The 23,462-nt window shown below is 50.4% G+C and overlaps 9 protein-coding genes and 1 non-coding gene across 10 annotated transcripts; 6 read left to right on the forward strand and 4 right to left on the reverse strand.

Annotated features, from left to right (window-relative positions):
• Positions 1–1,541: 1,541 nt before the first annotated feature.
• Positions 1,542–3,505, reverse strand: BO94DRAFT_566630 (RTA1 domain-containing protein; the record flags this gene model as incomplete). The annotated part of the gene is made up of 3 exons (XM_025614573.1): positions 3,133–3,505; positions 2,423–3,073; positions 1,542–1,660 (listed from the first exon to the last, which is right to left on the reverse strand). The coding sequence occupies exons 1-3, from the start codon at positions 3,302–3,304 to the stop codon at positions 1,542–1,544; spliced, it is 942 nt and encodes a 313-aa protein (XP_025466422.1). The 5' UTR covers positions 3,305–3,505.
• A 418-nt stretch (positions 3,506–3,923) lies between these two features.
• Positions 3,924–5,136, forward strand: BO94DRAFT_467940 (uncharacterized protein; the record flags this gene model as incomplete). Its single annotated transcript, XM_025608227.1, has 2 exons — positions 3,924–3,989; positions 4,036–5,136. 2 exons carry the CDS (start codon positions 3,924–3,926, stop codon positions 5,134–5,136), a joined length of 1,167 nt encoding a protein of 388 aa, XP_025466423.1.
• Positions 5,137–5,386: 250 nt separating this feature from the next.
• On the forward strand, positions 5,387–6,338 carry BO94DRAFT_101009 (uncharacterized protein). The gene is made up of 2 exons (XM_025605450.1): positions 5,387–5,630; positions 5,689–6,338. The coding sequence occupies exon 2, from the start codon at positions 5,694–5,696 to the stop codon at positions 6,147–6,149; it is 456 nt and encodes a 151-aa protein (XP_025466424.1). The 5' UTR covers positions 5,387–5,630; positions 5,689–5,693; the 3' UTR covers positions 6,150–6,338.
• A 278-nt stretch (positions 6,339–6,616) lies between these two features.
• On the reverse strand, positions 6,617–6,700 carry BO94DRAFT_t186. The gene has a single exon. It is a non-coding gene; the product is annotated as a tRNA-His (tRNA).
• A 148-nt stretch (positions 6,701–6,848) lies between these two features.
• BO94DRAFT_575898 (uncharacterized protein) lies at positions 6,849–8,258 on the forward strand (the record flags this gene model as incomplete). The annotated part of the gene is made up of 3 exons (XM_025615107.1): positions 6,849–6,913; positions 7,020–7,625; positions 7,688–8,258. The coding sequence occupies 3 exons, from the start codon at positions 6,849–6,851 to the stop codon at positions 8,256–8,258; spliced, it is 1,242 nt and encodes a 413-aa protein (XP_025466425.1).
• Positions 8,259–9,893: 1,635 nt separating this feature from the next.
• Positions 9,894–10,776, reverse strand: BO94DRAFT_101032 (uncharacterized protein). Its single transcript, XM_025605451.1, has 2 exons — positions 10,405–10,776; positions 9,894–10,338 (listed from the first exon to the last, which is right to left on the reverse strand). The coding sequence occupies exons 1-2, from the start codon at positions 10,741–10,743 to the stop codon at positions 10,258–10,260; spliced, it is 420 nt and encodes a 139-aa protein (XP_025466426.1). The 5' UTR covers positions 10,744–10,776; the 3' UTR covers positions 9,894–10,257.
• Positions 10,777–11,450: 674 nt separating this feature from the next.
• On the reverse strand, positions 11,451–14,452 carry BO94DRAFT_101048 (putative RNAPII degradation factor Def1). The gene is made up of 2 exons (XM_025605452.1): positions 13,990–14,452; positions 11,451–13,912 (listed from the first exon to the last, which is right to left on the reverse strand). The coding sequence occupies exons 1-2, from the start codon at positions 14,288–14,290 to the stop codon at positions 11,535–11,537; spliced, it is 2,679 nt and encodes an 892-aa protein (XP_025466427.1). The 5' UTR covers positions 14,291–14,452; the 3' UTR covers positions 11,451–11,534.
• Positions 14,453–15,224: 772 nt separating this feature from the next.
• Positions 15,225–17,080, forward strand: BO94DRAFT_101067 (uncharacterized protein). Its single transcript, XM_025605453.1, has one exon. The coding sequence runs from the start codon at positions 15,392–15,394 to the stop codon at positions 16,664–16,666; it is 1,275 nt and encodes a 424-aa protein (XP_025466428.1). The 5' UTR covers positions 15,225–15,391; the 3' UTR covers positions 16,667–17,080.
• BO94DRAFT_101126 (uncharacterized protein) lies at positions 16,996–18,068 on the forward strand. The gene is made up of 2 exons (XM_025605454.1): positions 16,996–17,403; positions 17,515–18,068. The coding sequence occupies exons 1-2, from the start codon at positions 17,358–17,360 to the stop codon at positions 17,991–17,993; spliced, it is 525 nt and encodes a 174-aa protein (XP_025466429.1). The 5' UTR covers positions 16,996–17,357; the 3' UTR covers positions 17,994–18,068.
• A 318-nt stretch (positions 18,069–18,386) lies between these two features.
• Positions 18,387–23,107, forward strand: BO94DRAFT_566636 (cysteine proteinase; the record flags this gene model as incomplete). Its single annotated transcript, XM_025614574.1, has 17 exons — positions 18,387–18,754; positions 18,816–19,056; positions 19,120–19,322; positions 19,372–19,468; positions 19,522–19,669; positions 19,735–20,004; positions 21,190–21,660; positions 21,694–21,766; positions 21,791–22,029; positions 22,066–22,094; positions 22,122–22,394; positions 22,416–22,470; positions 22,507–22,575; positions 22,597–22,771; positions 22,799–22,878; positions 22,906–22,913; positions 22,938–23,107. The coding sequence occupies exons 1-17, from the start codon at positions 18,710–18,712 to the stop codon at positions 23,105–23,107; spliced, it is 2,646 nt and encodes an 881-aa protein (XP_025466430.1). The 5' UTR covers positions 18,387–18,709.
• Between the last annotated feature and the right edge of the window lie 355 nt (positions 23,108–23,462).

Genomic DNA, 23,462 nt, shown 5'->3' on the forward strand with positions numbered 1-23,462 from the left:
ACCCTGATCCCCCATGTGCAGAGAGAGAGGTTGGTTAAGTTCTTAGTTCCGTCGTTCAATGCGTCTTCATTCGCGGGTATTTCCTACCTAGGTTTACTAGGATGAACAACACAATTTAAGGTCTCTGATACGTGTACTCAGAAGAAGGATCCGGCAGGCACTAAGCTGGACTGACTTAGCTCTCCTATCATCAGACAATTATTCCTTCTTTGTTTCACTTTGCCATTACATCATATACCTAACTATCCATCTGGCAAGCATCCACTCCCTACCACCAGGCCTTTTCATACCCATGTGTGCAGTAAGGCCTATATTAGGATACTAAAATGATTGAAAGGGAACGGCAATCAATGTGTACAGATGGGAAGTCTGCATAAGGACTGTTGAGTAGTTTGTGAATGAACGAATCTCTCCGTTTCGGGAGGAACATGAGAGCATCAGACTCAACTTCATTCCCACGATACAATATCTAGCAATATAGGATGAGTTGTGGTCTTCGTTCGAAAGTTGAAGTCCAATGCTTTGCTGGCATATTGCGATGATCTAAACAGGTTTCCATATTGTGAGATACCTGAGGCGCTGGTGTCCGTCTGCCTTGATTGCCTGAGAGATGGGGATATAATATTCTTTTGCGCCCAGCTCTGTGCATAATTAAAATGTACATCAAGAGCGGAGCGACTCCAAGCTAAGAAAACAATGTGAAAGGCCTTCAGACCTACGCTTCACAGTAGGCAGGCAGTCAGCTGACACTTGTTGATGTTACATCATCCTGTATGATAAACTTCATCCACATGATCTACACCTATCAACCATCCAGGAACAAGGATCTTGATGCTGTACGTGCTTTTTGAGAAATCGGGCTGGTGACTGTCATCGTACCTTGACACCGTTTAGTTTGTCTTAAATTTTAGGTAATCCTCCGCTGGATTCTCGGCCGACTCCTGCATGCTATTGCAGGTAACTACGCTTATATCCAAGAATTAGCTTGAGGGTGAAGTTGGAATTGGAGCATCTAACTGTTCATTCTGTTCGATCCTTGATCCATCAAGGTTTCCCTCAAGCATGTTGGATAGACTTCCGGCCGAGATCAAGCTATCAACCAAAATGACTAGCTAAAACTTGCACGGTGGGTTTCAGTTTTCTGGGTATAAGATCCATCTATCGCCAAGGGTAACGTGCTTGGCGGTCAACTACAAATTATATTCCCATATAAAGGTGGACAAACGTACGATCTCATCCCATCCAACCAACCTCATATCTTCTCCTTGCGCACTGACAGCTAGCTAGCAATGACCATCCCAAAGGACCGTTACCTTACCATTGGGCCCCCTAAATCCACCTACGCACCGCACGCCCTCCGAAACAACTCCCACGGCACCGACCTCGACAAAGAAGCCCTCGAGCGGTTCAAAATCCGCGAAATCTGCGAAGGATGGGGCAGCTACCGTGACGCAGCCGAGTAAGTAGGTCTCATCCCCAATTAACCCACCAGTAACTAACAATCCCAAACAAGATGGCAAAACTACCTCAGCATGTTCTTTTCAGACGCGTACATAAACACATCCTGGCACACTGGTCCCCTCAATACCTTCCTCCAAGCCTCGAAAGACGCCTCCGCCCACGGCTCGGAGTTCATGTACATCCTGCACCGGATGCTCGGCTGCGCTGTCGAGACCAATGAAGAATTAACCCGTGCTGTGAGTAAAATGAAAGTCACTATAACGGTGCGGTTTAATATTGATGGCGTGGAGATGGATGTTGATGCTGATTGTCGGTTTTTCTTCTTCCTCGAGAAGAGAGAGGGGAGGTGGGGAGTGGTGTTTTTCACTTTGTTGTTTGATAAGGATCGACTTGTGCCGGTTAATCCGGGGTGTGTGTTGGAGGTACCGGAGGAGGAGGTCGAAAGGTTTCCCGCTGGATATCGGTATTTGGCCTGGGCGGAGGAGAAGGTCGGAGTGAAGGCGAGGTTGGATTTGGATGCGCGTGGGCCGCAGAAGGATGCTTTGTATGCGAAGTGTAGGGGGTGGTTGGAGGGGGAGGATGAGTTGTTGAGTTTCAATGGCGGCGATGGGTATGAACTTAGCGAGTAATATAAGTAGAATCAATATGCTTTGATGTGGGTCAAGGAAGGAGAAATGATGCATCCCAAGCATGTCATGGTTGTTGCTGGGCTGAAATATGTTGACATGCAAGGACTGACTAGCACCTAGCTATGATTTTAAGTCGACTTGGTAAGCCGTGAGATGCTCTGAAAAAAGAGAACTCATATTCCCGGGTATCTATCTATATCTTCACCCATCTGTCTGACTGGGTCCAACATTTGGAATATACCCAAAAGACAAAGGGGGGATGAACATAAGCACAATCATAACACATGAACTGCAATAGCAAAAGCACCAAAATCAAGTCTATACACTCTCACCATCCTGAGTAGCTATGAGTTCCATCTCAGGCTTCCCCTTCTGAATGTTCTCGGGGTATCTCACAGCCCAAATTACCATGACAAGCCACATCAACACAGTGTCGAACACATAAAGTGGCCATTCATTGGACAAGAGATAGCCATTGTTGCCCATTGCATACTCAATGACTCGATAGATCGATCGAATCATTATCAGAACACTGACGGCGAAGAGTGTATGCATGTGGTATTTCCAGGGCGTCTGTGACTTATCCAACGCCTCGCGTGTCGGACGCTGCCGCATGCACAAATAGAACACAATCGAGGCCACAATGAAGAAGCCGAACATGATCACTTGGATAACAAGGCCGACTATAATGATAATTTTTGCCAGGGTTCCCATTGACTCCATTGCCATCAAGCCCGCTCCGCTGCCCTGTACAAGGAAGGAGACAACGTCGCTTGTGACAAAAAGCTTCGTCAACCAGCGGACAGGAACCAGAGAGTGCTGCTCTGCATTGACGCTGCGAATTATCCGTCCTAGTACCATGTACACTGATGCTGCAAAGAGGACGGGGGCGAGAAGGATGAGCACGCTCTGTATAGAGTAGGGGACAAGCTCGGCTGTGTGCTCGTGAGCAACGACTCGGGCGATGTAGCCGATCACTTCAACTGTTATTTAGTTAGCACATAAGTGGGCGTTTGATATGATAGGGGTCTATTGCTCGTACATATGCCTCCAATGGCTAAAGGAATGCTGAACCATGACCGTGATCGGAATAGCTTGAAGAAGTGAAAGACGGTAACCCCCAGGAAGAGGATTATGAATATGACTGCCGCCGGAATGGATGGCATATAATTCCAAAGGTAGTAGCCAGGCACATAAGGTTCAAGTTTGGCCATGATGGATGGATCTGGTCTCTCTTCCTGAGTTCTTCTCCTCGGCGGTCAGGTATGAAGGTGAGTTGGTTTCCGGAGCAAATGTATTCTGCGTCCATGTTGGACTTATATGTCTGTAAGATGCCATGGCGTGCGTGGCTGTACTGTGGGAGGAGAAGGGTCGGGGTGTAAAAGGATTGATAGAAATGTAGCCGCTAATATGACTTGCACCTGAATACGCGTATAGACATCGGTTTCTGGAAGGCGTCGGGGCCAATCCGCTCTGGAGATATGTCCGAGTCGGGCTTAGTGGCTACGAGGTGGTGCGTGCATACGCGCATTGCCGGACCCCCCGCCACTTCTGCTGCGTCGGTTCTCATCTTCGTCTCGCCAGGGTGGACCCCTTCGCTACGTCTCGGAGTCGGACACTTAGTTGCTGAAAATAGCTCATCTAGTCTCTAGCCCTCATGGACCCGTCCTGGTCGTCGATGGGCCACGTTTTAAGCTTATCGCCAAATTTTTGAACGTGAGAGGGGCAAGAAGCCCCCAACCGCGTGCCAGGGACAATACCCCCCATCGCCACATTGCGGGCACATGTGCACTGGAAGATGCGCCTTCGCGACTCAGCTTAGCCATCGTAAAGATGCCGCGTAGAACACATACAAAGTCGCGCAATGGCTGCTTGGAATGCAAGCGGCGCCATATAAAAGTAAGTCCGGCCCGCTCGATGCGGCATTACAAACTGACAGGTGCAGTGTGACGAGAAACAGCCCATATGCTCCAATTGCCGCTCTTCGGAACGCTCATGCGAATACGCGGACCGGTTCATTCGCGCGACGCGCTCCCAATCCAGCAAATCATCAACCCCTTCGCCTGCTGGCCCAGTGCCAGATGAACTTCCCTTGGGCCGGCTTGCAGACCCGAATTATCCTTCTGACAATCCACCGGTCAATATGCTTCATGCTGAGCTTTTCTTCAACCTCACTCAGTGTACTCTTCGCTCACTCGGTGAAGGGGAGACTGTGTGGATAGGTTCCGCGGATGTGATGCGAATTGTGATCGCGACGCCTTATCTCATGAATGCAGTGCTTGCTATGAGTGCTTTGCACTTGAGCATAGTGCGTTTGAAAGACCGAGAGCAGTACCGACGCCATGCAGCTCAGCTACAAACACATGCGTTGGGGATTCACAATCAAATGCGCCTCGACGTTAACAAGGAAACCTGCGTTCCATTATTTCTTTTTTCCTGCATTCTCGGCATGCACACACTCTGCGACGTTTTAGTCCACCGGGAAGATGGTTGCTTTGACGAATTCCTTGAGAGGTTCATACACTGTTTCAGACTTCAACTTGGCATTCGTGTCGTGATTTCCGGCCCTACATGGCACATACTCCGGGAGTCGGTCTTGAAGTCACCACTTCAAAAAGGGGAAATCATGTTTGATTGGAACACCGAACTGGGACCCAACTGCGCGAGACTCTTGGAGCTCATAGAAGCGGCTAAATTGGGTGATACGATCACGTCCACTTATCGACATGCTGTCCAGGCCCTGCAAGTTTCCATCAATGCAGCCATTGGTAGCTCGGTAAATAGCGTTAGCGGTGTTACCGGCTGGTCCGTTATAGTTAACCCCGAGTACGTCGAACACTTGACACTACGACGACCCGAAGCACTGGTGATTCTGGCACATTACGCTGTTCTTCTCCATTGGCATCGGCACCTATGGCTGTTTGGCGATGGTGGCCGGTTCATGATCGAATCTATCAGTCGTTATTTAGGACCGGACTGGGAGGAGTGGTTGGACTGGCCGAACCGGGCCTTGAAGGAACCTAATCCAAAATGTACTAATATATAGACAATTTTGAAGCCAGCATACAACGGTATACGGGCTCTTGTGACTAATTTCATTCACACCTGCGAGAGGGAGCGTCGAGTTGGTAGTTGCAGCCGATAGCAGTAGGGAATTGCTTGACACCGATCCATGTCTGGCGTGTCTCATCTTATTCTCATTACAGGAAGGGGAAATCCCGGGTTAGATGCTCTGAGAGGGAGAGATGAGAGATTGCAGCCTTGCCGGTATCTTTTGGCGCCAAAAGGCGCATACCGAATTATTGAGGATTTCCCTATCTATATCATCCTACTATACACTTCGAGTTGCGATTTTGTTCTTTGATAACACCGCTCTAGTGAATTGGAGCCGCTGATGTTGAAGCAGAGATGCCCAGCTGGAGGAACGGGACAAGTGGGGTATATAAACCTGCGGGGTCTCCCCGGGAAAAGGCAGCCTTCAGTTTCCAGCCTTACACATGGATGATGCATGAACCCATATACAAAACCCACCACCCCCAAGTGAGACATGTCCAACCCTACCAGAAACCCGACTGTCAACTAACAACAATATAGCTAGACAAGATGACATACCAGCTCTCAATCACTGTCTTCGGATTAGGCGATGACCCAAATCATCGCTCGCATTGGGGTTTCACAATCCGCCAACCATCTACTCGTATTATCGACCTCCTCCATGTCCGACTCATAGATTTGGACAAACTCTGGTACCAATTCGAGCCCCGGCTCGGAACAGACCTAGCCGACCTAGCCACCATGCAGGCTGTGGGGATGTGTCGGTTAGCAGAATTAGATCATCAGCAACGCCAGCAGGTCATTCAAGTGATCGGTAATGAGCCTGCACCAAGGGACGGTGCACGAAGATGCCAGGATTGGGTGTTCAGTACGTTGATTGCTCTGGAAGTTGAGGAGCTGGTTCCACCAGGGACGTCTGAAATCTGGAAGGGGATGGTTGGTAGGCCGGCGGCTAAGGTTGAGATGGCCGTTGGGGATGACTGGACAGAGTTTGGATGCTTATGAGAGCTTCAGGTTGGAGCAAACGTGGGATGACTGTGTGTAGGCAGAGTGTTCATGCCTGAGTGTATGTACAGGTGTCATTTGACGATGATGTGGCTTGTTTCTGGGCTTCCTGTAGGTAGATGGAAGTTGACAGCTTATACTTTGAAAAGAAGGAAATTCCTTTGGCCACATTATATATATATATACCCCTGTTCTTCCTACTAACAGTCGTTTCACGAAGTCCTGTTTGGCTCGTTCACCAAGTCTTAGATCGGCGCCTAGATCACTTTTTAAAAAAATGTGACAAGTACGGAGTAGAAGAAACTACCCTTTGGACAGTGGAAGTTGTAGCCGTCTCACACCACCAAACCACAATCCAATTATCCAGGGCCAAAAGCCCCCAATTGTCTGCAACTAAGTCCTCCTTTGCAAGTAGAAAGAAAAAGAGGCAAAAACAAAAAGACAAATCAAGCACAAACGCCAATTTTTGGCGCTGCTGGGAATCGAACCCAGGTCGAAACGGCGCTGCGGAGAACCACAACGTTTCATGATGACCACTACACTACAGCACCTTGATTTGATGAGGAACCGAAATTTATTTGGCATCATCAGCTAACATAACAGAGGAGGGACATCGTTGGGTAGATCGCGGGAGTCAACTGATTAATATTGAGTGATATGGCGGGTCATCGATTATCTACATGATTGTAGACACGCGACATGGATTCTTCTGGCTTCGTATTTGCGGGTCTAAATTTCGAATCTCCTGTCAAAAGGGACCTGTTGTGAGTTTTGAACGTCCATCGGTCTGGATATACTTCGGGAAGAACCCGTCTCCCTTGCGCCAATGCATGCTCTTCATGGTCCACTGCGTATCTCTTCAATAACAAGTCTTCCAGACAATGCGCACACTATATTGTCATTGAAGCAAACATGGAAACTGACAGAATCCACGAGTGGCTTGACCGCATTGACTGTGACAGCTGCACCCGCCGTGACTCTGGGGACCGCCCTCTTACACCGTCATCCACCCCCTTTCCGATTCCCATTACGCGAAAATGCACTTTCATGGACAATAGGACACTCCAAGAGACAACGACATGGGGTAGATGACTCCAAATCAGTTTCAACTGCATCATCACGCGTCCTCCCTCTCCATAATGACAATATTCTCTCCCCATCGGCCTCGACCAGCCAGCCACACCGTCGATCTCTCAGCCCAGCGCGTCAGAAAACCATCCTGGCCACCAGCGCAACACCCCGAGTTCGTTACCTTCACGAACTGGATGACCCAGGTAACGACACGGCAAAGAGTCTCCAAGAATTCCTAGCCGAAAGTAATGACTGGGAACCGACAGCGCAAAAAATCCAGGAGGCAGTTTCTGGCTCTTATAAATGTGCCACACAACAACGGAGTGAAAGCTCCTGGGCGACAGAAGTTACTCAGTCCATGTTACAGGCTGCAATTGAGGATCTACCCCTAGAAGCCTGGGGCGTGTACGTTATAATCGAGACCACACCGTTCTGCCCAAGAAAGACATAACTAAAAGCCTGTCTAGCCAGACGGAATCAGTCTGTACCGAGTACGAGCCTCTTTATACGGCTCAAGATCGATGCAACCGCAAAATAGACTACGTCGTTGGGTTCCCGAAAGATCACTGGAAGGAACTATATGTGAAGGTTGCTAGAAAGTTCCCCAACGGTTATGTGAACCACGTGGACCATTCACACACAGGGACACATGTTCTAGGCCTTGGATCTGAGATTAAGCCGAAGCATGGGAATCTGATCGAAGCCGAAGTCCAACTGGGGGTCTGGATGGCGGGCTTCTTCTCATGGGCGTTCAGGCATCGGACGGGCTCAGAAATCCCACCACCCATGGTGGGATGCATTTCTGTGGGGGAATCTTGGGAGTTTTATATCGTACACGGCGTTGCAAATGATTCGGTTGTTGATGGGACTCAGAAGTTGGGAGAAGTTCGCGTCTGGGGCCCGTTGTCGGAACTCGCTGGTCGGACGTCAAATAATAGGACATGTGTCGCGCTGGCCAAGACCCTCCATCAGGTTATGGTCTATCTGTGTGGGAGTTATATTGATAAGTTGCAGAAAATATTTAGTATTTCTGGTTGAACCCTGGCGACTGAAGAAATCCCTCTCATTCATTCTCCTGCACCTTGACATTTCTTGATACCCAGTGGCCTTTCCTTTGTCCCCTAGACAAAACAATAACTTGCCTAGATTTCAAAGAGCCTATACGCATACTGTTGTATAACTAGACCCAAACTGAGCCATCCGTTACGCAAAGCCCTTCCTTCGAGACTACTTCTTACCCCAAATAACCCCCCCTGCGTAAAATAAACCAAAGACACAGATAAGTAATCAAACATACAACCCAGCTTGATCTCTTAACAGCAGTGGATGTGTTAATCTTGATACAGCCGCCCATTGCTGGAATCCAGCTGTTCGACTTCCATGACATATTAACTCTGATGTGATAGTTTACGAGATTTATACAGAAAGAAAGTGATGGTGCAGTGGAAATTGCGGCTTCTATGCTAGGTATAGGACAATGAAGTGCTGTTTCTGCTGTTTCATGGTAGAGTTCTTTGGCAGGGTTAATATCTTAATCAATGGAATTTGTATCGCAATTCAGGTTATCAGATATCAACACATTTGATGTGGAAGAATAGCTCAGGATATGTGGAGATGGCTTTGATTCTTCTTATCTATAATTAGGATCCCCTGTATGTGGCGGAAGCTTTTAGCACAATATGACTGGTATTGGTTTATTTAGATGAGGATCATATGCATGTTCATCGGTGTACATTAGCTGTAATAAAGAGAGACGATACATAGACAGTCAAGACAGTGGAAGACAGTATACATAACAAGTCAATGAATAAGATGGCATGGCAATAAGTCCTTAACATAGCCGCTGCACAAACATAAGATGCAGTAATCATCCTGAAACACCGTAGCTCTGCCTCTACTATCATAAAACCGACTTGTCAATTTGTTTAACTTGTGACGGACCTCCACCAGAACCGTGACAGGACCTTGATTGTTGAAATTGGGTGTTAAAGACAACCGAGTGAATCTGCAGGACGAAGACTTACACCGATCGACAATCCATGGTCTTTGGTGTACTAGTCTAAGTCAGGAATATTGATCCATTATTGACTTCACCGAGGTGAATGCCTTCGGTGAATATTACCCATTCACTTATCACCTTGAAGTGTCTCAGGGCTACAGATTAATAGAGGGTTTATCAAATTCAACAACAGAGAAAGAATGAAGATATCTCTCGGTACCAGACGCCGAATGGCTGATGTATGGGATCTCATCATGCTGGCGAAGTCGCTGTTGTGATTTGTTTTGCGGGGAAGAGCTGTGACTGGCATTGAGGTACATGCATCAAAGAAGTCAGTTTGGGCAGAGCAGTGCGCCTTTCAGAAGTATGCACTCATAGAGCGCAGAATTGTTGTCATCACCAAGGCAACCTTTGCGTCATAGGACATCCCCGAGAAGAAAATGCGGGTACACTGACAACCCAGTTAGATTTTGCTTTCCTTGGCGCCTTTCAGAGATACGAGCGTTGGCTCTCGGATTTATTCTCATCACGAAGGTAGGAAACCTTGTTACGATGTATGAAAACAGTGTGGGTATGAGCGAGCTCTTGACGACAACTCCAACTGCCTCTCAGCATGACAAACTGGGCAAGAGCCTCTTGGGTTCACACACACACACACACACATCATCATCATCATCATCAAGGCGAAATTGAAATGAAAAGTTGAAGGGGTATGACTTTAGTTAAGGCCCTATCAGCAGACCAGGCAAAAAGCTCTGGAATAGAATCATCATCGAGCCGATTCAAAAAAAGAATAGAGATTGTGTGATCAGCTTTCGCTGATTTTCCCAGATATCTTCCAGGGGGCTTCAAATTGATAAGACCAGAATCAATCACCATACGTGTATTGTTTCCGGATTGTAGCTAACAAGCTATACTACGCCCTGATTGTTTCAATGAGGGGGTTTGCATGCACATAGTGCTGCTGGTATTTTGAGGACAACGTGACGCGAAGCCACGCTAGAAACCCTTTGAGTTTCTATGCTTGTCCTGCAAGGTCTAGATCACACTGACCACGGAGTGTTCTGACAAACCTTGTTTGCCAGTGTCAGCGGTGCTCGCAACGTCAGATAATCGATACTATCGACTGATATTTGTCAGCTTGCACCATTGTAGATCATTCCGAGTGGAACTGAGACAGCCTACCTGGACGTTCTCGAAGACCAAGTCTGCCAGATTGCGTCTGCCAGAGTGTTGATCGCGTGTCTTTAAGAACAGCGAGACAACGGAAGCGAATACCCTGAAAGAGAAGGGAAGAGAAGGGAGAGATAGAGCTAGCGAGGAGTATAGGGGGAGGGAAAGTGAGTGAGAGACCAGAGAGATGCGAGATGTAAGAGGTTTAAAGGCGGCAGTAGAAAGGAATGTGCGAGACTTAGCGAGAAAGCAGGAAGTGAATAAAGGAACAACCCCCGGGAAGAAAGTGGAAGGAGTCCAATGATCCTGCCTAAGGCCGGAGATGGGACCGGAGGGAGCACCGCCCCTCATATCTTCACCGAAGCAAAGGACAAGTGTAGCGGGAGTGGTAGATAGTACCATAACCTCCTGGACTTGATCTGATGACTCTGGCCAGCAGGCGTATATCGACAGTTACAAACATGGCTACGTTGTTGGAGAAGACCCAGATTCAGCTTGAAACGCGCACGCGCTACTCCATTGTGTCTTTTCCCTCGTCACCGTCTCTATAGTGAGTTACTTTTGTACACCGGAAAACAAGGTACAACGCCGTCCCAGTCAATTCTTTGCATTCTTTAACCCCTGTTCCTTGTCCTTATCCAGCCAATTTGCACGAACGACGTCCCAACCGAACCCAAAGAAGTAGTACAGGAAGCGGAAAGTATGCAAGGTAAATAAGAGCCAGAGACATGGAAAGGTTTTCGTCAGATACCGAATCAAGCAAGGGCAAAGTCCGGAGGGGAAGGAGAAAGGAGGATGTAGAAAAAACATTTAAGTATAGTAATAGGAAGACACTGGCAAATGTCGTAAACCGTGAACAATGACCATGGATGAAAAGAGAAACATAGAGATAACGTTTTTTTCCATTCAATACATCGTGAGCGCAACCCTGCAGGAAAGATCAACCAAAGATGTAAAACCAGCCAAGCTCTCATTGAGAGTAGAGATTACACACTTGAGAGTGACATAAAGGGGAAAAGTGTTAACAAGTGAATATAAGAGGAGATATGTTTTCGATCGAGGGATTGCCGCGCCCGAGAATAAAGGAGGTAAAGGTGCCATTAGGACCCCACCCCCCGGAAAAGATGCAACGCCATATCCTTTCAGTGACCGTAGTTGCCTCCCCAGCCTCCACGTCCAGAGTTTCCGTAATAGTTAGCGAAGCCTGCGCCACCGTAGTTGCCGTATCCAGTAGGCTGATGGTGAGTCTGAGTAGCCGCAGCCTGATGGCCGCCAAGGGAACCCAATCCTCCACCATACTGAGGGTTTAAGTGAGGATATCCACCGAAGCCCTGCTGGCCCTGCTGGCCCTGCAGCGGGGGAAGGCCGGTTTGGGCCTGGGGCTGACCAGGGGCGCTGTTGGTCGCGGAGCCAGGACGGTTAGCCTGGGCGAGCGAAGGGCTGGGACCCGCAGCCTTCGGGGTGTCAAAGCTCTTCGTTTCCTCCGTGGTCACCGGAGGTTGCTGGGTGATTGGCTGGTTCTGTCCGAAGCCACCCTGAGTGCGACCAAAGACATCCGACATGCCTGATCCGAAGGTAGTGGAACCGGCGGCCGCGGACTGCTGGCTCTCGGATGGCTGAGCGGATCCGGTACGGCCGTAGACTGAGTCGCGACCCGGGATGGCCTGGTTAAAGGTGGCTGCTGTTGCGGGAGACGAAGAGTGCTCATAGGAGAAGGCATGAGGTTGACCATACATTCCAGCCTTGCCGCCGTACGGGCCATACTGGTTTCCATAACCGTACTGAGTGCTGTGAGGCATGTAGTGGTCGTCATATCTCCGAGCGTCATCGTACATCGGGCGATTCCTGCCGTACTGGTTCATTTGACCGATATACGAGGCATAGTGGGGGTTGGAGTAGTACGGGTATCCGTATCCGTAGCTGTGAGCGCCCTGGCCAGGCATGTGCTGAGCTGTAGGTGTCTGAGTAGCGCCGGGAAGGGTGGGGTTGGGAGTGGTGTGGCCACTGTTGGGAGCTTCAACGTGACCGTAGCGGCTAGGAGGTTGAGTGGTAGGAACGTGCGGCTGCACCTCGGCACCCGAAACACCAAATCCTGCTCTCTGAGCAGCAACAGTGGCGTCTTGGGACTGACCGTAGGTGCCGTAGTAGTTGTAGGGAAGACGTTGATCAACTGCGTAGAACGGAGAGTACTCGCTACCAGTCGTGACAGTAGGTTGGACGGGAGCTTGGTTGGCGAATGGCTCCTGAATCTGAGGTTGAGGCTGCGTAACCTGCTGGGTAAAGGGGTCGAAGGGCTTGTGGGCATCGGTGTAGCGGGCGAAATCAGTGAAGGAGTTCTCAGCGGCAGACACTTGGGGCACGGGAGGAAGTCCCGGGGCCGGGCGAGAGACCGCAGAGGTTTCTGTGGGTGCTTGAGCCTGGGTGGAAGGGGGCAGCGAGGCACGAGGAGCAACAGGAGAGTGTTGAGGGGGTTGAGCACGGGTCTCGGCTTCTTCTCTGTTCTCATCAATGTCAACATCGGCAGCATCGCCGTTCAATCCCATGCTGCCAAATTGGACCGCGGCGCGATCCACAGCATGGTTTCCTGGCATGACCACTGCTTCCTGTTGTTCCATTACACGCCGTTGAGTGCCAGGAGTCCGTGTGCTCTGCTTGAAGGCACTGGAGGGGTAAGTTCCGGGAGCATGACGCGTGGGAGTTGCAGCCGCCGCAAGGTTAACAGAGTCAAGGGCACTGCCCACGGTGCTAGCTGCGGTAGCCGTGGGAGCAGGGGGAGAAACATCGGGGATCTGAGCAAGATTGTTCTTTGTCAAGTCATCCTTCGGAGCAGGGACATCAGCGGAAGGTGTAGCTGCCGGGGCTTCTTCTTCAACGATTGGCTGAGGCTGGGGAATGACCGGCTCGGGCGCTTTCTCTGCAGGAACAGGGACGGGAACGGGAATGGGAACTGGGATGGGAGCCTGGGCAGGAGTAGGTGTGGATTCAGCTGGCTTCTGCTCCGCTGCAGGAGCGGCAGCAGGCTTCTCGGGAGCCGGTGCAGGCGCGGGCGCAGGAGCGGGTGCAGCAGGTTTCTTCTGAGGAGTAGGCGGCGCCGGTTTGGCAAACAAGCTAGCCCAGCCCTTCTTTGTGCCCTCCGGAATCACGCTGGTCTTGGGAGCGTCCTTGGCGCCGTCGTCGACGGGCTCTGCGGTGGTTGGCTCGACATCGGCAGTCTTATCGGACTTCGTAGCCGGGGCAGGCTCGGGTGCAGCTACAGTTGTAGCTGTGGTCTCTTCAACAGAAGTGGCGACAGCTGGCTTCTCTGCGCGGGTTCCATTGGTATGAGCACCGGCCCTGCCACCACGACCACCGCGACCACGGTCTCCACGAGCGCGACCACGACCCTCAAAGCCACCACGTCCACGACTTCCTCGAACAGGGGGAACGACTGTCTCGACTGGGGCGCTCTGTACCTCCTTGGTCTTGGGGCGGCTGCGGTCCGTAGTCTTTTTCTTTACCTCGCCCCATTGAGCGACATTGCCTGTGCGGGTAGAAGCAGCGGTGTCAGCAGAGACCCAGCAGCCCTGAGCTGTCCTTGACTGTAGGAAGGAACCATACCTTCACTAATGCGATCAATTGCCTCCTCAAGGTCGCCATCCGCATCCTCCAAAGCGAAGACCAGATCCTCATCAGTCCAGTCAGAGAACAACTCCTTCAGCATGGGCAGAGTGTCCGAGTATTTCTTCTTCATCTGGCCAATCTCGCCCTCGTCTTCATATGCGGTGGGTGTGCCGTCTGAGTTGTCTGTCTTTGTGGATCTGCTACCACCTCGACCACCTCTGGAGCTATAGCCGCCACGGCCACCGCGGCCAGATACTCTGCCACGAGAGGCAGAAGGCCTTGTTTGAACTTCAGACATATCTGTTGATGGTATTTATGATTCTCCCGAATGGAGAAATAAGATGAAGGAAATGGAGAGGACCCAAGGTGGACGAAGGGAGGAAAACAAGGTGCGGCTAGTGGGAAGAAAAAGCGGGTAAAAAGGTCGTAACTTAGTACGGTAGCAATGATGAGATGCAGCCTCACGAGAGAGGTCAGCACCAGAACCACTAAGGGCACACAAGGGCCGCCAGGATTTTGTTTTGGGAAGGGCAGAGAGGGAAGAGAGGGAAGAGACAAGAGAGAAAAGGATGCAAATGACACAAGAAAAAGATAAAGGGAAAATGGGGGCAAGGAAATAATAATTAGAGAGGTGAAGGGGGAGGAGGTAGGTGCAGAAAGTTTAGTAGGGAAAGACTACTACAACTTAGCAGCAGATCGAGTTCATTGAATGGATGGGGAACGGAAGGGGAAGAGAAGGCGACTTTCGGTCGGTCGCTCGGTCGGTCGCATTGGTTGCCCGCCTCCGTTTTTAGCGAGCAAGCAAGCAAGCAAGCAAGCGCAGTGTTACCTACTTTACTACCTAGACCGCGTGCCCTGACGAGGACCACGACGACTACTACCTACTAGTATGTACTGAGTAAAAATCTGTGAATAGATATAGATTGCTCTCACAATGATCGGTATGTCATTTATCGATGTTGATGAGTTTGGGTTTGGGTTTCTGGGTTGCCTCCGTCGAAGATGATTTCGTCATCACTACTGTTACTACGAGAGCATCAGATACTAAGTAGGTAGGGGCTGTTCTGGTCGACCACTGCAGTGATGACGATGGCGTCGTGGGAATGCGATCGACTCCTCCGCTGTTCATCCGGAAGTAGATACATCGCTGCCGGCTGGTCGACCGGCCAACTCAATTGGGGGATGGATCATCTCCATCCCCTTCCTGGTCTTCGTCAGGCTGATCGCGTGGTGAGGTGGCACTGGCAGGCAGCCCTTGCTCACCGCCCGTCGTTTCGGGCCAAATCCTCTCGTGACCTCAATACTTGCTGCACTTCCTTGGAGAAAGGGACCATTTGTCGATAGTCTTCGTCCACCATCGCCCGCTTTTTGTGACTGACGACGTGTAAACCTACCCGCCATGAGGGCTACGTCGGCCATCAAGTTTCCTTGGTCCAAACTTCATCTTCCGCTGCCCCGCACCCCGCGTCAATCTAAGCAGCTCCTCAATGCCATTACATCCTCCTTCCGTCGTCAGCTCGATCGTGAATATCCGACCAACAACCCTTCCTCGTCCAACCGTAGCGATGCCCCGGAAGAGCATTCGCCAGCAACTTCCAATTCCTCGGCTCATTCGACCGATATACTGATGCACAACATCTTAAACAATCCTCTCTTTCGAGTGAACCCTTCGGAGTCTGCTATTGCCAGTAATGCGGCGGGCATGCGCGATATCAAACAGCAAAGAATGATGAAAGAACCCATGATAATTTTCGAAGAACTAGTCGCTGCAGGACATGTCGAGACAAAGGACGTTTTCCAATGCTTACAGTATCAGTTAATGCTTGCATTTGCCAGTGATGACGTTGGGAAGGCCATGAAAGATTCCAGAGCAGGGACCAAGGTTGTCAATTGGTTGCGCGCGTCCAATTGGGAAGATCGGCTATCAATCTTTTGCCCAACAACCCACGCAGTTCCACGACCGTCTACCAACTTATTGAAGTTCATGGTCGTGGAGGGCATGCAAAATACTGTCCTGCTATGGTTGAAAATGTTGATCGATTTTGATATTCGAGACTCCAGTGGTCGTATCAGTCGAGGCCTTGCAGATATGTGCGCTAAATTCCTCCTGTACGATTTTATTTATGCCGAAATTCAGTATGGGGGCGGCTTAGCCTCTGCTATGCGCTACTATGTGCAGGCAAAAGACCTGTGTTCCTCCGTGTATTCGAGGGAAAGGTCTTCGATCAAAACAATATTTCGCAGATCCGGTAGGGGTCTGCTCTGGCAGGCTCAGCGAGGGGTACCGGACGATGGTAACAAGATTCCTGCAAGTATCTATTCAGAATACGCCTCTGTTTACACCACTATTGAACCTTTTAGCCTATTCAAAGCCACTCTGGCTCTGTACCATCCCACAGAACCCGATCCGAGACCATTCCTCCGGTTCAATCGTCAATTTGATTTAGCGCAAATGAAGACATTGACGCCGCGCCAGCGAGACGTGTTTGTGCACAGTTGCTCGGATGCGATCCGTATCTTAACGGACCAGGGGAAGCGGAGGGAAGCCACATGGTTAGCAGGCGTTCTACAGCACGTGTCAGATCAGACAAATGTTGGACACGAAGCACCAGCATCCATGGAAGAAAAAGAGTCGCTTTCTGGGCTACTTCAAGTTGAGCTGGCCTTGACCTGATTGACGTAGTTATTCACCTACAACGTTTGTGGTATAAACCGCAAAGAAATTGGACTACATTGCTTCCCTTCCCAGGGGCAAATTGCAAAGTTGATGCCTCCCATTCATGCCACGGATCCTGGCGGAACAGTGTCGGTCGCCCGTACAAGATTCTTCAGCGAAGTGTGGCCGCCAACCAGCCAGCAGCATTATTGTCTCGACTTTCGAGGGTCATACCGAACCAGCAACACTCCAATACTCCGCACCCGGCTCCACACCTGCCGCAAGGGAGGGCTTCTCCTCTTATTGGCGTGCTTACCTTCGAGCCTTCGAGGAAAGTCCAGTGCAACTGGAGCTTATCTACCTATCTATGTGCCTTCGAGCTGAGCAACGAAACATATAATGGCTCCGTTGATTCCTTAGTCTAGCATGCACTGACACCTAGGAGGGGGACAACCGAGGTTTAGTCCCGCGTGAGACGGGTTAGCGCCCCTGGTCGCGTCTTGGTAAACGTCACCGCGGAACCTCACCTCTCGCTCTTCCCGGGACCTTCTACCAGCGATGACATTCTCCGAGCGTGTGTTGCTTAGCTAGTAATACAACAATCCATTGGCCTACGAGTCGCTTGTCTTTCACGAGCACAGAGTTTGCAAAACAATTGAACCTTCCTTGACCAGGGTCATTCTCTAGATTCTCTACACTGCGTACTGCCATGGCTTTCGGACCTAGTAGAAGCTCTAACGGACCTGCATTCTCAGGTATGTCTAAGTACTTCCCATCTATGCCCCTTGTGGCCGGTAACTCTGTTTGATTTTCATATGCCATATACATCTACATCTTGTACCCGGTAATGATGCCTCTACTATCAGAACCCACGAATGGCGCCAGTCTTCTAGCCAAACCATTCCATGCATCTGAGCCTGCGGAGGGGAGCAAGCCTAGCCCTGATGCAAACTTTGATGAAGCAAAGCATACCGACGAGACTACGTCTGCCCAGCAAGACCCCGATACTGCGAATGTTGTACCCGAGCAATCTACTACTAAGCCGAGTTTAGGCAATAAACGAACGTACGACTCGACTACTTCGCCAGTGGATACGGATAAAGCTGGAGCCCAGAATGCCACAGAGGCTGCACCCAAGAAGCAGAGGACCGATTCAGGAGATGCAGGAGCTCAGCATGGGCCATCAGCTCCTACACCCGCGAAAAACACCAAAAGAGGCCAAGCTACGAATGGGGACAAGAAAAAGGGAGAACGCCCCAAAAAAGCGAAGGCCACTATCAGGAGGGACCTTCTCATGGATGGTATTGGTAGCCGAACGCGAAGCCGCACTAAGGTTGCTTCTTGAGCCCCAACACCTGCTTTCTATTCAAAGATGGGGCTCGTTGAAGTGCAGGCTGAGGACAAGGTACTTTGGGTCTTGGGCAGGTGATGTAAGAATAAAATAGCCTGAAAACCTGCTCAACCACATATAGCCCATGGCCTCGACATAGGTAGTCTACCCTAGCGCAACCATGCCTGTCAGGACCATCATGGGGCATCGTTCAACTTTGTAATTGGGTTGTTTCAAGTCGCCGACATCGGCGGGTCGTGCTTGCTGAGTCACATTCCCGGAACGGAGCCACCGTACTTCCCCGCTATCACCAGAGGGGCAAGTCTGTGTCATAGGTCCTAGCAGCGATAACTAGCATTAGTTTCTAATCGAAGAGTCTAAAATTTTTGATCCTGAACATCAACTCACTGCAGAAGACCACCAATTGCTATCATTTAACCATGTCTTCTAACAAGATCTGGCTGCGTGCCGAAACCAAGCCCGCCGAGGCTCGGTCTGCCTGTGAGCATTGTACCCTTTATTCACGGGTCATGACACTAGGATACTAATATGCTGTACTATAGTGACACCGACTACCTGCAAGGCTCTTATTGATGCTGGATACGAAGTGACTGTCGAACGCTCGACGCAGCGGATCTTTGATGGTAAGAGTGACTAGTCACTACCATAACTGCTAGGCAGTAGTTATATCCCTTAATACCCCTAATAAATCGCCATCGGTTTCGCGTGACATGTCTAACTTGGCTATTGTCTTTCTAGATGAGGAATTCGCAAAGGTATGAAGACTCACAAAATCCCACAACCGAATAAAACATCATCTCAGAATGTTATGTATAGATTGGTGCCCCGCTGGTGGAAGAAGGTTCTTGGGTGAAGGATGCACCCAAGGATGCCTACGTTTTGGGTCTCAAAGAGCTCCCTGAAGATGACTTTCCTCTCGAGCACGTTCATATCTCCTTTGCGCACTGCTACAAGCAGCAGGGTGGCTGGGAGAAGGTCCTCAGCCGCTGGCCTCGGGGAGGCGGTACTCTCTTGGATCTTGAATTCCTCACTGATGATGTTGGCCGGAGAGTCGCTGGTAAGGACTGAGTGTTTCTTTTCGAACATGTCTTCCATGCAGAAGCTGATTTTCGTACACTAGCTTTTGGTTGGTCTGCCGGATATGCAGGCTCCGCTTTGGCTGTCAAGAACTGGGCCTGGCAGTTGACGCACCCTGAGGGCGAGCCTCTGCCTGCAGAAAGCCCGTATGCTAACCAGGATCGCTTGATTGAATCTGTCAAGGAGTCTCTCGAGGCTGGTAAGAAGCAGTCCGGCCGCTCTCCCAAGATTCTTGTTATCGGAGCCGTGAGTTTTCTTATCTTGCATTTTGACAGTATATCTAATAATGTCGCAGCTTGGTCGTTGTGGTAGTGGTGCCGTGGACTTGGCCAAGGATGTCGGCATTCCCGAGTCTGACATCATCCGGTGGGATATCGAAGAAACCAAGAAAGGTCTGTTGTGACTTACCTGTGTTTAGTCTTCATGCGTTAACATGTCTCTGCAGGCGGGCCTTTCAAGGAAATTGTCGAGGATGCCGATATCTTCGTGAACTGTATTTACCTGGCGTCCCCCATTGCCCCATTCGTTACTCCAGAGACTCTTACTTCTGCAAACCGTCGCTTGTCGGTCATCTGCGATGTGAGCGCTGATACGTAAGGCACCTAGCCCCCGACTCTGGAGACCTCTCACTGACCATTGTACGATATTTCGTTGACAGGACCAACCCACATAACCCTATCCCTGTCTATAATATCACAACCACTTTTGACAAGCCCACCGTTCCCGTCACGTTGTCGGGCGGAAACCAGATCGCTGGCCTGAGTGTGATCAGCATCGACCACCTCCCGTCTCTTTTGCCCCGTGAGAGTTCTGAGATGTTCAGCCAGGCCTTGCTCCCTAGCTTGCTGCAGCTGAAGGACCGGCAAAACGCCCGTGTCTGGAAGCAGGCTGAAGATCTCTTCAATGAGAAGGTTGCTACTCTGCCGGAGTCCCTGCGGGCATAAGATTAGCATATCTATTGAGGAACCATTGCATAAAATGTGGATACTGACTGATACGATGCTTTTCTGGGGGTTCTCATGAATCATGGGGTGTTGGCATGCTAGGATATGAAATCATTCGACTAGAATAGATGCAACAAAAGTAATCAAATAAGAATATGCACGTGCTAGTTTACATAAGTTAGAGTGCTACTGTTCGACCACCGTGGTTGCTTCGTGGATCAGGGGACTAAGGTTAATGGCCTGAGGCTGAGGCTGATGGCAATCCCAGGACAGTCGATTCCGCCCCTCTCCGTTTCCATCCCGATCACACCAAATCACCCGCTCATTGCTTCTTATGGGCCGAGTGGGATGATTCTTTGGCTATCATACAGATCTCGCAACACACCTGCTGCTCCAGGAGCTGCCGGCACGATAATTCAATTGCTTCATCATTTCAAAAATCGCCATGCTAATTCAGGAAGGAGGCAGCAAGGGATCTGCACACTTCAACGAGGAGAGTACTCCCTTTCAAGCTTGCAGCCGCTTCAAACACACATATCAGCAGATTTACAAACCCTCGGGCTCGCATATGATCGTTCCTTGATCATCAGAAGTTTGGATGACCCTATAGAGAAACTCAATAATGACAGGATGTGGGGTGGGGGTCATGAACCGCCCTGGAAAGCGTCGGGAGTCTCCCGTATGGCGGACGCTCGGCGCTGAGGAACATCCGAGAATACCAAGACACACGCATCAGCAACACGTCTGCCGCCAATCGACGAGTCTTCCATTGCGGCTACCGCGTTGAACGGGATTGTCGGATCTTCTTGCGTTGGCATGTCCTCGAGCGGGATATCAGCGCCTCTTACTACTCTAATCTGGTGAGAACGCTGTCATTGGCGGCCCCCTCCTGTCTACCTGAAGTTACCCCATGTCCTCTCCACATCCTCGGCTTTATGGGGACTGCTGCTGACTGTTATCCCGCTCCTAGTCACCGGCAACTGATCGGAGTCCATTCTGAATCCTTGGACAGCTGAAGCCCGCGTATATAAGAGGGGATTCGAGTGCAGGAAGGAAAATTTCGACTTTGCTCGTCTTGGCACCGGAGTTCCGTGTCTGTTCGAACAGCTCATTCTCATGGACCAACCATAGCATTGACGTCGGCCGCCACTCTTTTGCTCGTATCCCAGCCTTCTCTTCTCTCTTATATATCTCGGTGCTTGGAATTTGATGCAGGAAAAATCAACCACTGTCGCCGCTTACGCAGCGGGGGCATCTCTTGCGGCTATCGCTCTGTTCTACGTCTTCGGGCCCAACTACACTATCGATGGAGACGAGTCACTCGACAGTACCCGCAAGAAGAACATCGTGGGCCTATCCAATCCTGCCAATGACTGCTTCATCAACTCGGTCCTTCAGGCTCTTGCGGGGCTTGGCGACCTGCGCCTTTACTTGATTAGAGAGCTCCATCGACGTGAACTGGACGGGCCCGAGATATACAATACATTGCCTTCCCTAGACGAGATGCCACGGGATGCAAAGCCGGATAGAATTAGGGAATTACAGCAGGGAACCATTACCAGAGCTTTGAAGGAGATGTTGGACCGATTGAACGAACGCCCAATCTACAAGAAGACCATCTCTGCACGGCCCTTTATCCAGTCACTCGAATATGCCTACCGGACACGAATCAGCCGCAATCAGCAGGACGCACAGGAGTTCTTGCAGATTGTCGCGGAGAGACTTTGCGATGAATACCATGCCGGCGTCAAAGCCCGACAACGAGCGAAGGGCATGATTGGGCCGTCGCCAGGCCTGGAGATCGTGGAACCTGGCGGTGTGCCTTCCCCCAAGAGTCCTGCTGAAGTTGAGGTACGGATTGATGACGGATCCGAAACCGGTCTCCCGGCCATTATCGACAACAAGCTTCGAGAAATTGACCATGAGCATGGCTTTCCTTTTGAAGGCCAGCTCGAGTCTCAGATTGAGTGTCTGTTTTGCCACTACCAATACAAGCCTAACCAGACTTCGTTTGTGAACCTGACCTTGCAGGTGCCTCAAAAAAGCTCAACCACTCTTAGCGCTTGCTTTGACGGTTTACTGAAAACCGAATACATTGAAGACTTCAAATGCGACAAATGTCGATTACAGCATGCTCTTGAATTGAAGATTGAGGGATTGCGCCGCACGCGCACCAAGGATGACCGAAAACAACTCGAGGCGGAAATTGAGCGAATCCAGACGGCTCTCGCTACGGATCCAGAGGGAGCCTTAGATGGAGTCTCCCTACCACCTTCTGAACTCGCTCCCAAACGAAAGATTGCGCGGCATATGCGGATCACGGCCTTCCCTAAGGTCGTCGCCATTCATCTTTCGCGATCAATCTTTGACCACAGTAGCTCCACCAAGAATGCAGCCAAGGTGTCTTTTCCGGAGCGGCTTCCTCTCGGTGGTATCTTGAGCCGGGAATGGTTCAGACTGCTGGCAATTGTCTGTCACAAGGGCAGCCACCACAGCGGACACTACGAGTCATTCCGACGCAATCATCTCTATCCGCCCTTCTCAACACCAGACGCGTTCAGCTCATACGCCCAGAGTCGGGCTACTAGTGAAAACCCATCCCAAGCCCCTAGTCCTCAGCTAAGAGCTCGTAATTCCTCGGATACCGAGCCTGCGTCCCTCAACATCTCAACATCAATAGCGTCTCCGACTCGCACCTCTCAGTTGCAACCTTCCCCATCGCCAACTCCTCGGCCGACATCGAGCCCACGGGTTTCCTTCCAAAGCACTCGGACCAAGTCATCATCCTCAAAACAAAATTTGTCGCCCGTGTCTGACCCGCACAGCCCATCTTCCACAGAGGGTGGACGCTGGAGCAAGTCATTCTCACGAGCATCCTTCACCAGCGACCGCAGTACACCAGCAACCTCGGTCGAAGCGTCGAGCGGCTCTATAACCCGGCTTCACCGCCGCCGCAAGCCCAACGATCGATGGTGGCGCGTCTCCGACGAGAAAGTCAAGGAATGCAAGACATCCGATGTTCTGGGAATGCAGCGCGAGGTCTATCTCTTGTTTTATGAAATAGAAAAACCAACACCTGGCGTGTAAGAAGCCACAGCATCTCATTGCATATTGGAAAGAAACGGAACTGGTGGCATGTTATATAGATAGACGAGGGTTTCGGAATATATACAACCGATCGCACCCATGTAAGGAGCATTTTTGCGCATGAATGACAGTATGCAGAACATCCAAATTCTATTAGAAACATGCGCAATTCATTCACTACAAATTATTATATGCTGTATTGAGTTTCTTTCTTTGTTCTATCTTTAAATCCGCCCATATTCCTAGTAGTACATTCCACTCCCTAACCGTCATACGATGGGATTTGTCCCTTGACAACCGGCAACCCAATCACATCATCACCGCCTTAGTCAGTACAGTGACACCGGAACCGCCT

The sequence above is a fragment of the Aspergillus sclerotioniger genome (assembly GCF_003184525.1).
Source record: "Aspergillus sclerotioniger CBS 115572 chromosome Unknown BO94scaffold_17, whole genome shotgun sequence".
In the NCBI taxonomy this organism is placed as follows: Eukaryota; Fungi; Ascomycota; class Eurotiomycetes; order Eurotiales; family Aspergillaceae; genus Aspergillus; species Aspergillus sclerotioniger.